Source organism: Limanda limanda, chromosome 17 (genome assembly GCF_963576545.1).
Source record: "Limanda limanda chromosome 17, fLimLim1.1, whole genome shotgun sequence".
In the NCBI taxonomy this organism is placed as follows: Eukaryota; Metazoa; Chordata; class Actinopteri; order Pleuronectiformes; family Pleuronectidae; genus Limanda; species Limanda limanda.
The window spans coordinates 20,656,670-20,673,230 of NC_083652.1; the positions used below are offsets into that span (position 1 = coordinate 20,656,670).

A 16,561-nucleotide genomic window follows, 5' to 3' on the forward strand; every position below is an offset into this window, starting at 1 on the left:
ATTAATGTGGAACAGAGTTCTTCTCATGAATTCGAAAACCGCTTGACAATTCTGAGCCTGAGCCACAACCACACGACAGAAACAGCCTCTGCGGTCTCTCGTGGGACTGACTCGAAGCGTTCAAACAATTGGGATGTGGTTTTAACTGTTTCTGACAACCTGCCCAATGTGTGCACAGAACAACCTCCAACACGTTAACCCTTAATGTGCAGGGTTCAGTATAAACGCTCACAGTGCACTTTATTAGGAACACCTCGTACAATTATTCAAAAAGCCATTCATGCGGCACCAGTGCAGTGCAAGGAATAAAGCAGTTAGAGATCAGCAGCTTCAGTTATTGTTCACATTTGGCATGATTGTTGGCACCAGATGTTGGTTACGTGTTTCTGAAAGTGTTGATCTCTAAACTTACAAACAGTGTGGACATAAACAAAAATGAACATTCTATCGATAGAAACACACTGTTGATGAAAAAAGTCAGAGAAGAATGGTGATTTTGATGGAGCTGACACAAAGGCAACGCTAACATAGATAAGCATCTGAGAATGAACCACAAGTCAAACACAAAGGCGCATGGGAAACAGCAGCACACGACCACATCAGGTTCCTCTCATGTCAGTCGTAAACAGAAACCTGTGCTTTGGAAGCAAGTTCAACATGAGTGAGCAGCTCAAGACTGGAAAGAGCGTAATTGTGCAACGAATCTGGGTTTCCACAGAGGCTACAGGTGGTCGGGTCAGAATTTGTTGTCAGTAGCACCATATAGGCAACAATCCAGGCTGCTGGTGGTGGAGATGCTTCCTTGCCGCACTTTCTGAATCCGATTAAAAACATAAATTCTGTCAAACTGGAGCAGGGAAGAGAGACCCCACTCTGTATTAACATGGTGTTCCTAATAAAGTTCTTGGTGGGTGTATGTCACTCAGCTCTATATCAAACACAATAGAACCATAATAAACTTTAAAAAGTCATTATATATAGTGCCACCTGCTGGTCCTCCACAGGATCAGCCTCTGGTTCCGTTGCCCTTTTTTCATTGAATCTGAAACACAGACGTTTGTCACATCATCATGTGATCGTTATATAGGCACAATAAGGATCTAAAGCAGTGACACAGTGTAAACTTACCTTCTGAGGGCGATCACAATGGCAGCAACCATCAGAAGTGCAGCAGCAGCAGCAGAGGCAATAACACTTATATAAGGAAAATGTGCTGCGATGAAAAAGACAGTTTTGTAAGAGGACAGGTATTTTTCTTTTACCTCAAATCCAACTCAAAACACGTATCACTAACGCTATTCTTGCGATAACTAAAAACTTTCATCTAAGCACATTCAGTGTCAACTTTATTAGGTACACCTAAAGAGATGAAACTGTTCTGCAATACATTCTCTACTTTTATAGTACTTATACAGTTTTTAGTTGCTGGTGTCATAATCAAAACATATGCTCAGCACTGAGGTCTGTGGTAATGAACTTGACTACAGGACATTCGGAGGACATAATGTTTTGAAGTACAACACCACTTTACCTGGGAAAATAATTTCTGGAGGTGTACCTAATAAAGTGTCAACGATAAAACCTATCATCAAGCAACGGTTGCAAGTGAACCCACTTACCTTTAATCTGTAAAGTCACCATCGCAGAGTTTTGACTTCCATGTCTGTTGGTGGCGCTGCATAAGTACCGGCCACCAGCGGCAAGAGAAAACTCCGGAAAGTGCAGCTCAGACTTGTTTTCACCAATTATAATATCATCATCACCAACTTTAAACCAAGAGTAGTTCTCCACCGGGGGGTTTGCACGGCTGCTGCAGGTGAGAGTAACGTTGCTGCCTTCATCCACCTCCGTCGATGGTCGGACTGACACAGACGTGTTCTTAGGGCCGTCTGAAAAACAAAGGAGTTATTCAGCTGTCAGAGAACTCATGTCGCAAACTGGAAAATGTATTATTTTGAGATTTGTTGAGCAAACATCGATACATTTTCTTGTAAAGTCTCGATTTCGTGTCCAGAACTCACATTCAACGTTGATATTTACGACCTCTGAGGTCGTCCTGCTGTGAGCTTTGAGGGAACAAGTGTAATTTCCAGAGTTTGAGGGGGAAATGTGTCTCCAATAAAGTGAAGGTCCTTCATGCGTGAACTCTCCGTTCTTATACCAGATGAAAGCAGATGAGACGTTAGCGCTATCACAGCCATTTCTACAGGTCACATTCACAGAGTCACCTTCCTTTGTCGCTCCGTGTCCGTTCGTGTTTGTCACCAACGTTTCCAGATCTAGAGGAGCAAAGTGCTGCTTTACTTACAAACTCAACAGATTCAAGTGCAGAGGATTCACAGTTTTATCATTTCTTAAAACAGAAAAAGAACAGGAAACTTACCGACTATCTTCAATGTCGAGCCGTCTTTGCCGGTCCATTTGCCAGTTGGGGATTCGGTTATGAACCTGAATGTATATATTCCTGAAATATTGTGCTCGACTGGGTTTATTTTGAAAGAACAATTGTGAAGTTTGTTCCCAATATACTGAAATCCTGAGGATTGATAATTTGAAGCACTATCAAAGATGTAAGGTCCCTTGAAAATATCTTTGCTTTTATGACTCCACTTGACCTCTTGTACTTTCTCTGGTTTGGGATAGTAAAAGGAACATGGAATGACGACAGATGAGCCTCTCACTGCACAGACACTTGGTTGATATTCCACTCTCCACCTATTGCTGAGAACACCTGGGACAGATATAATAAACGCATATTTAATTGAACGATCTTAACATTGCCTCCAATCAGATGTACTAAATGTGGTTCTTACCAGAGAGAAGCAGGAGGCTCAGTATCCAGGTCAGGTTTCTGTGCTCGGTGTACATGCTCAAACTCCTCTCGGCGACAGACCAGCAATCTAAAAGCTCTTCATCAAGCTTGTGGTGTTTGCAAAAAAGCTCTGCAGGCTGCATGTGCTTTCCACTCTCCTGCGCAGCTACGTGCAGTCAAGTTTTAGACCATCCCCAAATCAGGTCACAGGCACTTCAGAAGACACCAGATTGAAATGTGAAGTCTGGAATTGATACGAAACCCCGGCTAAGAGGAAGTGCGTCACTCATCTATTTTGTGACTTTGTTGTGGTGAAAGAACAGAAAGAGACGCACAGCCTCTGCCTGATTGTTTCAGTAACTTTACGTGCAAAGTGGATGTGTTTGATCCCTTTTTTAAGCTGTTAGTTGATTTGAAGTCTGTCTGCAGGAGTTTTACTTACGTTTTTGTTTCTTTGCCTAGTCATCACTGAGGCTATGGTGGAAAACCAGGAGGAGGGAGATACAATAACATGCCTTGAAATGCAGACACGTGTGAATATATGTCAGACCAATAAAAAACAACACAAGATGTAGCACATGTATATAAGCAGTATGTAGTCATGTATGTTTTGTATCCATCTGATTGAAAGGTGAAGTTCAGGGTGGTAAATACAAAAAGAAAGAAAGCTAAGGCCCCTAGGGTTGGCCAGTAGTCTTCATCATAGACGAGTGAAGTACAGCAGAGGGAATCATCATTTAAAGCAGATGCAATATGTGTGAGCCTGTGAACACCTTCAGCTTCGGTTAGATAATTGATCCTGTGTCCAATACTCCGATTCAACATCAGCACTTAGGATTCCTGATTCCTGAAGTGTACTTTCCAGGGTTTGTGGAGGTTGTTGTTCAAATAAAGTTTATTTGTGGGTTCGCCGAAGATGAGAGGTCCTAAATCCTCGTAAATCCAGAAGAGGAAAGTGCATCTATATGCCTTCATCCTCATGCTGTACTTGGTGCATTATTATTATTGTCTGTGCAGAAATCTTTTTTTACTTTTGTTTAAACTTCTGGAAAAAGTGGAGAAAAAACTCTTGAGATGACGAGACTTGTTGATACTCCACTTTCCAGGTATCACAGAACCCTCCTGAAAGAGATGGATTCCTTCATATCCTGTGAGATATTATCTTTTTAATAAAGCGTTGAATAAATTGTGAGTGCTGCACTTTACCAGCCAAAAATGGCAAAGTGTGCAGAGGGAAACTCTTTCCAGTTACAGACAAATTATGTTATTACCGTCGTAGTATCAGTTTTCAAACGCGTGTAGGAAGCTCTGTAGGTCAACCGGAACAGAACACGAAATGTTTCCCTTCTTGCCTTCATCTGCTTCCTCTTCATATTTTGAACTCAAGAGGCTCAGCCCATGAAATCAGCAAACCTCAGTGAACCACTTCAGCTCGTTCTGTTTGAATGTTGTTACTGCTGAACACTTTGAGGTTTTTCTGTATTATGTTGTCAACCCTGTCCATTAGTTTGATGTTTGTAGGATTTCCCAAAAACTACAAAACAGATCTTTGTGAATCGAGGCAGAAATGAGGGGACAGACAATTTTACATTGAATGGGGGCTTTCTTTAATATTTCCATCAATCTCTCAGAGAATGATTCATCGCTCTTTATGGGAGGAGGGGGCGGGGGGGTGGAATCAGGCATACTGTTTATAGGGTAGTGATGAGCAATTTGTGTTGTACTTGGATTGTTGGATGGCCATTGTTAGGAATAGAAATCCGTATTGCTTTGTGTGGAAATTTGTCTTTGGCTGCAAAACAGAGCACATGGTGTGATACAAATTGTGAAAAGTAAACAAAAGTCACGTGACAAAGGGACCCAGACTATGTGGAATTCCTCTATCATGGGCTAGAAAGACAAAACCAATAAGTGCATTAAAAAAAGAAAAAGGGGTGAAAAGTATTTAACTAGATCTATTTGGTTTGTGTGTTAAAGCTCCAGTATTATTTTTATTCAGCTGATTCCAGGATAATAAATACAGACTTATCAATCTTTAAAAAAAATCTCAAATGCAAAAGACAAACTTAATATTTGTTTCAAATATGTTTATTGGGAAACCAATCACATACCAGAGAAATTAACAGTCGACAGTTATGTTTCCTTTGTTTTTTACAGAAGGTGAAAAAGTAATCCCTGACAAAAAAGACTAATGACAAAAAAAGAATAGCAAGTAAACAAGCAATGCCCTGCATCAGACAAACTTAATATTTGAAGCTGGAACTTTGTGGAGGTCTCTGTGGGGGGTGTTATCCGAGAATCGGCCACTCAGGAGCCGCTTGCGTTGACCACGGGGTCTCTATAAGTAGACTGAGGAAGGGTCGGGGAGCGGTGACAACCAGGAAGGACCAGTCCAGATCCAGAACCTCACTGCTCGACATGGAGATGCCCGCTAACCTCCTCCTCCGCCTGCTGCTGATCTGCGCCCTGGTCTCCTGCAGCCCCACCGAGGCGTGGTACAAGCAGGTGGCCGGGCCGAGCTACTACTCGGTGGGCCGGGCGTCCGGCTTGCTGTCCGGCATCCGGAGGTCCCCGTACGTCCGGAGCGCGGAGCTGGAGCCGCAGGACAGCGGAGAGACTGCGGCCAACAGGCTGTTCTCTGAGTTAACTTCGCGCAACTCCATCCTGAAGACAATGGTCAGTGATGAACTTCTTTAAAACGGCTCATCTGCTCGTTGTTGTGGGTTGGATAGGGATGGCCATTACGCATTACGCACGGCAAGGGCTCGGTGCCATGGCGCAAAGGTGCAGCCACGTTTAAAATCTGTTGTATTGTTGAACCTGAAGACTTTCTTACTCAAAAATGACAGAGCACCAACTATTGTTAATTTTTAATAGCGATATTATCTAAGTTTAAACTCTTTAAATGTTCAGAGAGATTTTCTTTTGCACTATTGTATACAATGGTGAGTTTAGAATGAGCTCCAGCAATAGTTTAGTGCAGAAAAGACATTTTACATTATGACTGGATCAAAATAGACTCCTATATAATTCATGATATAATTTACCTTTAATTTAATACATTATCTTTTAAAACCAACTCAGACTTCAGTCAGGAGCAGTTCAGTCTGAAAATATCCACTACTAAGGATCTATACATTTTAAAACATTTGTAACGGCAATACTATGGTGGTCTTGGGTTTGGTGTAGAAGTATTTGTATTATTAAATAACTACAGCAACATAAATCTACTTTATTACAATTGGATCCTCAATGTGCAGCAGAGGCCACGGTAAATGTCTATGATACCAGTTTGCATTTCTTTAATTTCTTACACATTAAACATTTCAATGAAGCTTGTGAACCACTTTCATTTCCGTTACCTTTAAAACTGACTTCATGTTTTGTGTATGACATTTTCTTCAGCCACAAGTTTACTCTTAGATATAGTCTGCACACATTTAGCCAAGTGGGAGCAGAATTTACTTAAAGTACCTTAAAAATACTCACCTGTGTGCAAATGTACTCAGGGTTATGGTAGGCAAGTACTGAGATGATGTCCATGTTATTGATGATCAATTCTCTGCAGGAATATTTGTCAACCATCAAACTTTATCTGATTCAAGTGTTCGGAATTGAAAGCACAATCTAATGTAACTGTGTGATTTGTCCACTTCTCTCCTCGCAGCCTGTTTGCATCAAGGACATTACACCAAACCTGCAGAGCTGCGAGTTGTTCCAGGAAGTCAAGGGTTCGTTCAAGTGTAAAGCGGACGTCTTCCTCTCTCTGGACTCCTCCGACTGTGCAGGAGACTGAGCAGTGAAGCCGACAACTGCTGCTGGAGGACGAAGACAACTTCTTGAGGGCGTGATGTTTTGAAAAACTGTATATTTTAATGTGAAGTTTGACAAAAGGTGTTGCACCAAACGGAAGTGGAGCCACTTTTCATTTGCCATGTACTCCATTTAATTATCGATTTTATGATTAAAATCGTCTTTACTCTTTAAACTGTAAAAGCAAAGCATTGATGTAAATACCTGATCCGAGTTTTCATTAATAAATGAATCATGTTGCATCCCCTTGCTGAAATTACTGAATTGGAAAGAGATAAGGGTTTTTTTTCTTCTTCATGAACACTGGAGGTAGCTAAATCATTTAATACACTCTGTGTTTGACCTTTAAAACCAGTTAGAAAGATATTTACTCTTACAAATATGAATTATTCAGTTAATGGTGAGTAAAAAAAGACTTGAAGGGGAAAAAAAACACTGTAAATATAGGTGTAAATATTTTTACATTTGTGATGCATCTTCAGATTTGTGAGAGAAATCTTGTTCTATAAAGGGTAAATATCCCTAAACAATAAAATATCCAGACGTGCTTATCAATAAATATTTTATTTAAAATGTTTTAAAATAAAAATGTGAATTCGCAGCTTAAAAGAAATAAATTGCTGTAAACTTATTACATAACTTATCTGAAACGGTAAAACATAAGTACAGCCGTGATAGGACTTAAATTCCATTGCTGTGAATCACATCATAAAAATTTTAGGGAGCTTTTACAGCAGCTGCACGGCTGCGAGGTTCTCCCTGATAATCTGATCTATGACCATGTGGAAGACCACCTGGACGTTGGTGGTGTCTGTGGCCGTGGTGAAGTGGTGGTACACGGGCTTGTCCGGACTGCTGCTGCACGCTGAGAACATGGCAGTTATGTGATGGGCTGCAGAATCCACGTCACCATCCGCTCCTGGATTGTCACAAAATGGGGGAGAAAAAAATTACAAATCTAGAGACGTCCTGTCGAGTTCAGTGAAGAGATGTTTTAATCCCAAGTCACGAAATATTGATAAAACAGGGGACCAGCTTCAGGTGAGAATCCTGAAGTAAGTTTTCCTTTAACTCCCTGAACACACACAAATCATGATGCACTGACGTCAAGGGGTTTGCGTGTCAATACAGCATGAAATATGTAGGAACTTGTGCTTTCCATAATGATATACGCACTGAATACCATTCTGACTATCTCTGGTCACAAGGAATTCTGAATATCTAAAAAGGGACCTGGAGGATACAGTGATCCAACCAGCAAAACAATAAAGAGAAACCTTCCAATTCCTTGAGGGATTCAAGATCCTGAACCAATTCTTCGGAATGTAATCTCCTGAGAAACACTGCAGTTGTGCCAGAGATAGAAAACCTTGCTTTAGAGAACTTCTATGACAGAGTTACTCAAGTTTGGGTTGAAGGCCTCAAAGCTTGAGATATAGCTTTAAAAAGTTGATTCACCAGATTACTGATCAGATTTTTTTGTCATTTACCTGATTCTCAAACAAAAATACAAATTAATCTCAGACTTGCATGGAAACCTGATGACTTAATTGAAAATTAATATCAAGGTTAGTAAAAAAAACACCTCTCTAGTATGTGAAGACCTTAATAAGGACATATACAGAAAACTATACAATATACAGTGTACCTGTATAACCAGAGAGGTAACATCTCAAGTGTCTTGCAGAACGAAGGATCTTCTTCTGGAAAAGATCCGTTTTGTTCATGAACAGAATCTGTGTGAGAGAAGAGAACAGACATCTTGTAATTCAAATGTGGTTGATGTCTGTCAGTGGTGATTTTCACAATAAAAATTGTGACCAGGCAAGATTAGAAAAAAGAATCACACATTCCTTGTTTGGGGAGGTAGTGTTATTCTTTCCTAAGAAGATCATTAGACCGTTAGCAACTCAAAATACTGCTGCTTAAATACAAATAAACCCAAAGAAGACACCAAATCCATCCAAGTGAATTCCCTGGTCCACAATTTGTTGAAATTCGAGAAATCTCCCACCAAAATGCAATTCTTCCATCTCAAACCACCTTTAGAGAATGTCTTTGTTCTTCCAGTAGGAAAACAAAAGGCTATTTTAAAATGAAGTACGTGGAAATGACCGTATGGATTGATGGTATCAGACATTTCCAGTTTCAAACAAAACAAACTAACTACAGTGTTTAACAGTGCTCACAGTCAATTTACAAAACAGGCCACAGGCAATTCGAGTTGGTTTGCTATTTATGCAAGTCAGGTGCAATCATAGCTCCGTGCTGCTGCCTACAAAGCCACTCACAGACTTAATTTAGATTTAAATGAGCTTTAAACAGACCGTTTACCCAAATGATGCCTTACTGAATCCTAAACACGTTCATTTTTAAGTTAGTGGGCTGAAAATAAGCTTACCAGTGATGTGCTGTTAAATCCGGTGTTGGTGCAGACTGATGTAAAGAGTTGAAGACTTTCCTGCAGCCGATTCTTTGAGGAAATACGTGCAAAAGTAGAACAATGACGTTAGCTTCAAATTCAATGTCAGTTGTGGCTTTATACTTGATTTGCTACATGATATTACAAGCCATCGGTGGTTTTCATACCCTCGAGGCGCCCTCCGTCAGTGTGGAGTCATAGCTGCTGAGGGACACCACAAACAGCACCACCTGAATACAGTCAAAGCAACTGAGCCACTTCCTCCTCTCGCTCCGCTGGCCCCCGACATCGTACAACCTGTCAACAGGCAGAATAAATCACAACAATAGAATTAACACGAATCATCGGGCAGGATTTTGCCCATTAAGGGTCTGGGGCGCATATCAAGAACCCCTCGTCTTATCATCATCATCACCCCTGGCATGCGTATTGATAATGATAAGTGAGACTGCAGTGCCCAGTTTGGTGTGATTTGGAAACTTGATACTTTTAATATCAATAGACGTTACAACAGGCCGAGAAAACAGGCAGATTTAAAACTGGCAACGCAGTAGTACCTTGAATTATTCAAGTCCTGAAAGACAGTCACAGGTACAGTATTTCATATTAACTTAAGGGAACTGAGTAACCGTGTTCAAGATAAATATACCAAATATATTTCATAGATAACTTTACTGATGATGGTTGTCTGGGGAAAACTCGCCTCCATCCAGACCAATCTTTGAAAAACTGTCTCAAAAATTGGAACAATCCATTTCAAAACGCCATCTGGCACCAAGTGAAGCCGAGGGTCTTGGTGACACAGGTAATGATTTGATTTGGGACAGAGTCTCCAGGTGCATGATTGCACGAGTCATGTCAGAGGCAACCAAGCGTTTACGCTGCAGGTCAAGAGTCAGTTCTAACAAGCCGGGGGACGATAAGTAGTAACTGTGGTATTTGACAGCCGTCGTTTCTGTGCCGCAGAACAGTCATCGCTCGTGAGCACAAGAAGGGTCTCAGTGTCCGCCCCCCCCCCCCCACCTGATATTAAGTGGGAGAAGAGGATCAGACCTATAAAATAAAGGAGATAAAATGTTTTAAATTTTGCTATTTGGTGGAAATTGCGACACTGAGTTGAGTTTCTGTGGAATCACTTTCATCATCATCTATTTCACTTTTAGTTCAGTGATGTTTCACGTTCCCCTGCAGCATTCAACCGTGTAAAACTGAAGAAGAATTACTTATGTTGCTCTCTACAGAAGACAGGACTTTAATGCATTTTAACACCTTTGACTGAGCGAACATATTTAAATGTGTTTTATGACTTGACGACCTGCAGACAGCCTGACAAAAAAAGTGCAATAAAATTGAACATTTCCCAAAGTTAAGCATCGTGATTCTACCCTAGAAGAAGCGACTGTGTATGCAATATTTATGAAGTCTCTGTACAGCATGAATTCCGTTTCCTATGACCCATGCAGTGAATGTCTTCATAGTGACAGGACACAGGGAGCATCGTTGCTTATTCTGGAAACAAAAGATAAAAAGGGGAGGAGGGGAGGAGGTGTTTGTGCGTCATTACTATGCTCCCTCCATATTTTACTCCTGGAATAACCAGGTGGAATGACGCCATCAATATTTCATGTCCAAGTCGAGCCCAGGTGTAGAGGAGGTTAAGTCTCCAGGGGGCGTCTGCGTCCTCAGAGAGCAGCAGCCTCAAGTGTGGAAGACGACTCCATGGACAGTGAATACCATGGAGAAGACAACTAAATTCAAAATCTTAAGTCATAACTCTTGATTTAACACTACAGGCACTCTGAAAGTTTTTTAATAAGGAGAAATAAACCTGAAGTCTCTCTTTAACATGCATATGCACTTTATCTAGTTGGTCGCAGCTCCTGTGTCTCATCAATACATTTCCTATCTTGAGGTTTTACTGTTTGATTTTTGGATTTATTCTATTGTTTTTAAGGTCTTGGATTGTATTCATGTATTTCATTCTGCATCGTGTATTTTGAGCATGTATTATTCTTGTCAATGTTTGACTAATTCCAATAAAATTTACTGATATGACAATAAAGTATTTAATCTCAAATTTGTATTCCCTATTTCACCAGATAGAGTGAAACTATGTGAAGAGGCTACACAGTTCAATCATAGCCTCTTTACTCCTCTGTCTATACGATGTCAAATGACAATCATAAAACAATAACTGCTCTTATTTACGTGCAGTGCGATGACATGCAATCCAATCAATAATGTACATTATAAAGTGTATTTGCAAAGTATTCATTACAGGCCAAACAGCCATATCTGCGTTGTGTAAGGCTTCTTGAGTAACTTTGTGTGTTTAGCTGTGGGCGCTACTGTCAGTACTTGTACATGTTACAATGTGTGTGTGTGTGTGCAGTCACGTCCCACTGGTGGAATTAAATGTTGTTAATCCAGATTCATATTGTTGTTTTAAGTTTCTTCGTTTGGAATTGGCTAAATATTTCAAGAGAACTGATCATAACCCATGAAAACACTGACTGTTCATGCAAAGGTGCAAAATACAAAGTCCAATGATCCCAAAAGTAAAAATGTGAAATATTGTTTTAATATCAACTGTGCACTTTCAGGAATTTAATTGTCCCTCTAACAGTAAATGTTAAATATGACGCCCATTTTTTCTGGTAAATTTCCATGAGTTCAATGTGAATCATTAAAGCCTTTACCTTTCAGAACTCATTATAAAACACCATGTGCACCGATCGGCAGTAACTGGTGTGGATCAACTTGCAACCACTGTCGCATTTAGTTTCATAAGTCTTACCGAAATATTGTTTCATTCACTTGAAACTGCGTCTCGATGATTCCACAGGTCCTCACTCTCACCCTCAGAACGTCCGGCTCAGTGGGAACGTAGTTGGGAGCGATGATTCGACTCATGTTCTCAAAGAAGCTGCAGAGGCAACAGGAGGAGAACAATAAACATCATGAACTGATGTGAGAACGAAGATAAGGGTGGATTTCTAAAAACACAGGCATTTCTTTTAAGCGATGACAGTTCAATTCATGCAAAACCTAACGTCACAGAAGTCACTTTCAGACGTCGAGGTGCCTGTGGGTGCAGGGGGAGTCGAGTGTGTCACGACTCAGTCTAATCTGATATTCCTGGAGGAACAAATCAATGTGGGGTCGGGCAGAGTGAGACCACCAAAAAGAACTGGCTGAGTTTCATATCATCCTCCAGCTCCCAACCTTATCGAGTTCCGATAATGAAGCTGTCACATCTTCATCTTTCTCTGTCTGGCCGTGTTCGGACTCGGCCAACCTGCTCCCTGCTGCCCCCCCGAGATAAGGACGTCTTATCAGTCAATTTATTTCAAGTTCCTTTACAAGGAAAAGCGACTGGGAAATAAAAAAAAAAAAAAAAAAAATCGCACCTTCACCTTCATTTTAAAAGAGTTTACACAATGTCAGCAGCGGTGGCCACGCTTCATTGTGTGCAGCTGTTTGAGAGTGAAGAGAGGAAGGCATCTTTAACATGAGCGATGCAAGGAGGTCAGAATATTTACAGTAGATGAAGAAGAGTATGAAAGGTAGATTTGTAAAAGGTCTGATAACAGCAATTTAGAGATGTACAGTACAAACACGGCTCATAGCTGCAGCATGCATTTGCAGTTGATGCGGGTTCTATCTAGAAAGGCACTCAGTGGATCTCATACCCCTTCAATTTAATATACTCTCCTAAATATATATTTTGTTCAATCAAGAAACATGAATTATTCCCTAGGGAAACTGAGAAAATGTCAAAGAAAATCCTGGATAAGCACCTAAATGTAATGGGTTCTTTTTTGGCTCATCCTTCTGCCTCATTTCATGGAAATCTGTCTGAGAAATAAACCAAACAAACTAGTTTAATAAATGTCAGCCATCGAAAAAGTCTCAAAATGTTAAATAATTGTCTGATACTACTGGGATGATTGAGATGCAGATTTGTGGCTCCATTGACTTTTTCTGAAGTGTAACACAACAGAGATACATATTATATCACTGGCTGTGTCAACTGGGAGAGGGGAAATAAACAAACTCATAGCTGTCATGAAAATAGGAGCAATAAGCAGCGTGATGACATTTAGCTGAATGTGCTCCTCTTCAGTTAACAATCCACCCTCCAGCTGATGATTCAACCCCCTTTAAACAAATGCTCCACGCGAGTTAGGATTTCATAACATCGCACAGGCTGCTTTTATAAGTTAACAAAATGATTTAATTGCACGGTTGAAGGACAGAAACTGGACAAATGTGTTCATATAAAAAAACGAGGGAGCCAAACACATTGTCTGTGATCCAACTCATAATTTATGGACACGATTTGAAATGTATTGTAAAATCTCACCATCATAAATCCCCAAATAATAATCTTCAGTCCATTTCATCTGCTCCACCCTTACTGTCCATATTCCTCTCATACCGGTGAACTGTGCTTTTTAAACTTGGCCCCAATTAAGCCTCCGATTCCACAAATGTCACAGGATTCATTTCCTGAAGATGATTAATTCTCAGCACTGGCTTTACAGTTGCTCTGCATCAACAAGATGTGACAAAAGCGATATTCTTTGACATTTCCACCGTGAGCTGTGATCAGGCCGTGTTACCGTGCAGTGTTGATAAGATTAAGATACATTTATTTGTCCCAAACACTTGCAGACATGCACAAACACACTTAAGGCTTGAAATTTAACCTCTGCTTTTAACCCATCTGGTGCAGGACACACAGAGCAGTGAGCAGCCATGTACGGCGCCCGGGGAGCAGATGTTGGGGGAGTAAGGTGCCTTGCTCAGGGGCACTAGACAGGGTAGGGAGAATCCTCTTGGATTTTTGGACAGATCAATCCAGGTTCGTCTTTTTGTTGTTTCTCCGTGGAGTCGAAGCAGAGACGAACCAGAGACCTTTTCTGCCCATAGTCCAAGTTTCTGCCACTAGTCCGAGGTCATTGTACTCACTAGAGTGCAGAGTCGTTCAGCTCGAACTCGTAGCCTCGGGCCGCGGCTGCTCGAACGCCTTGGTCGGCCCAGAGCGAGCACAGGGCGTGGGCCACGAAGGGAAGCAGCTCCCGGTCGTCCCCCAGACACCGGCTGCAGGACAGGATGGAGCGAGCGTGCACCTGGATGAGGCAAAATATCACAATCTCACACGTCCCCAATGAGAAAACACTGACATCTGGTGAGATAAAGTGGGGGTTGCAATGAAATGATCAAACTTGGAGGAGCAGGTTTGATGAAAGTGCATTTTAAAAGTCTGAACGACGTCACCTTGTTCTTCTTGCTGGCGAGGTTGATCCTCAGCATCCCCATTCCTCGGAGGACGAACTTCATGGAGGTCAGGAGGTTGTCGAGCACTGAAGCCTGTCAAAAGAGATGCATTATCGGTAATTGTTAATAATAATAATAATAATAAAGCTCCACTTGCATCATGATTGCCTGATCGGCCTTTACCTGAAAACTGATGAGCTCCTGCTTGGAGAAGCCGTGGCTGTGGATGATCTTGATCTGCTTGATCAGCGTGCTCTTCCCGCTCTCTGCAGCTCCTGATGCACAAAACCACACAGTCAATACCTCAGCGCAACACAAGGAAATGGGAGAGAATACAGTAAATGCCTTCAACTTACCAAGCATGAGGATTTTCACCACGTTCATCTCAGTCCTGGCATGTTCACAGAGGTCCTGTTCTATTTTGGAGCTCTGGAGTTTGGCCTTTTTACCTTCTTCTGTGACATCCTGGTGGAGGCACATTCCCATGCAGATCTACAGAGACACCAGGAATATGGACTGTTGTTTATGTTGCTCGTCGTTCCTTCAGAAACAATGAGGCCACCCGATTGCAACTTATTCAAATGATCATTATTGGGATGCTGAAATAGCTTTATGGCCTTTTTTTTTAAACTGCCAACCTGGAGAAGCTTGACTCCTGGATGTGGCCTGTGTGTCTTCTCCTTTATTCATTCCATCTTTCACTTCAAATACCCAATTATTCTACTGGTAAAAGCACTGAAGTTAAAGAAAAACATCAGTTATGAGACACCACACTGATAATTAGTTGCTACTAGGGTTGCAAAGGGGCGGAAAGTTTCCGGTAAATTTCCGGAAACTTTCCATGGGAAGTTTAGCTCGGGATTTTGGGAAAAAAAAAAAAGAAACTATGCAAATTAAACGCTGAGCAATAAAAACATCATTCAAAACTCTATTTTAAAGATGTATGGAATGCAGCACACGCTGCACGTTGAGTTTCAACCCTCCACTGTGAATTCTTCCATCACATGCACAGATAACTCCCAGCATGCTTCACTCTACAGCAGGGCTATTGAGGCCTGCTGTAGTGTGCAGGACTAGTCAGGTAAGTTTCGATGACATTACTGGGGAAAATATATTAGCATGCTTATTGAGGATTGTTCATCTGTTCATCTAGCCTATTTCCATTCATTTATCCATCAATTGTAAAATATGTTTACAGACGATTCCAATTGTTTGGCTAACTATTTATATCTCTGGCATTGCATTAGCGTTTTTTTACAAACTTTTTTCTCATCTAATTCTACAGAACAATGCCACGTGCACTATCTCATGTGTGGAGACATTTCACCCCATCCAATGTAGAAGGAAAGGCTGTGTACATTTGCAAATACTTTGCAAAGACTGACACAAGAATGCAGAAGCATATAGTCAAGTGCCCAAAGTTTCCTCAGGGCTCAAATCAGCCTATGACAAAACCAAATGTTTATATTTATGTCTGAATATGACAAGGTAAATACAGTTAGTATAAATTACCCACAACATTTCCAGTTTATTCCCGCTAATTCCCGTTAATTCCCGTTAATTCCCGTTAATTCCCATGGAAAGTTTCCAATTTTGAATATTCCCGGAATTTTGCAACCCTAGTTGCTACCTTGGTCTCTTTTTTTTTTTTAAACGGTGATTTAACGGAATTAATCCATGAACACAACAAAAGTTTACTGCAACAAGACAAGCCAAGACATGAGAAGATTCCCTTTGGTCAATCTCAGGTTCTAGGCCACATACCTGCTGGACTGAAGGAGGTGTAGGTGTAATTTAACTTGTAGTACTTGTACCTGCAGTGGTGCTGGTAGGGATTTTAGACAACACAGCATGGTTGGTGTCGCTCCTCTCTCCGGTGAGTCGTCACTGTTTCCAGATCCAAAGTGTTTGTGTTGCACAGAGAAAAGGGATCAGCTCCTTGATAAAGCTTCATTCGAGGCACATGTGCTGCACGGCCCAGTCTTTCAAAGGGCAGAGATGCGTTCAGGGCGGCCAGGACAAAACAGACTTCCTTCAAAAAACTAACTTTACACTTTTGACCTAACTCAAGTGAGGCGACGTCGAAATACATGTTGATGATGAATATACAAATTAATAATAAGTGTGAGAATAGTTTAGCCAAAATTTTGTCAAGTACATTTGAGATTTCTTATTTTGAACTAACAACACTAAATATAGATAGATAAATAGATAGATAGATGGATAGATAG

General features: G+C 41.0%; 2 protein-coding genes across 2 annotated transcripts; one reads left to right on the top strand and one right to left on the bottom strand.

The window, feature by feature from the left end:
• The first annotated feature begins 5,230 nt into the window (after positions 1-5,230).
• On the top strand, positions 5,231-6,650 carry LOC133023786 (neuropeptide B-like). The gene is made up of 2 exons (XM_061090858.1): positions 5,231-5,488; positions 6,480-6,650. Exons 1-2 carry the CDS (start codon positions 5,231-5,233, stop codon positions 6,606-6,608), a joined length of 387 nt encoding a protein of 128 aa, XP_060946841.1. The 3' UTR covers positions 6,609-6,650.
• A 703-nt stretch (positions 6,651-7,353) lies between these two features.
• LOC133023396 (guanine nucleotide-binding protein G(o) subunit alpha-like) lies at positions 7,354-16,183 on the bottom strand. Its single transcript, XM_061090420.1, has 10 exons — positions 16,145-16,183; positions 14,687-14,822; positions 14,514-14,605; positions 14,331-14,423; positions 14,022-14,182; positions 11,845-11,973; positions 9,215-9,344; positions 9,027-9,098; positions 8,274-8,361; positions 7,354-7,544 (listed from the first exon to the last, which is right to left on the bottom strand). The coding sequence occupies exons 1-10, from the start codon at positions 16,181-16,183 to the stop codon at positions 7,354-7,356; spliced, it is 1,131 nt and encodes a 376-aa protein (XP_060946403.1).
• Positions 16,184-16,561: the final 378 nt, after the last annotated feature.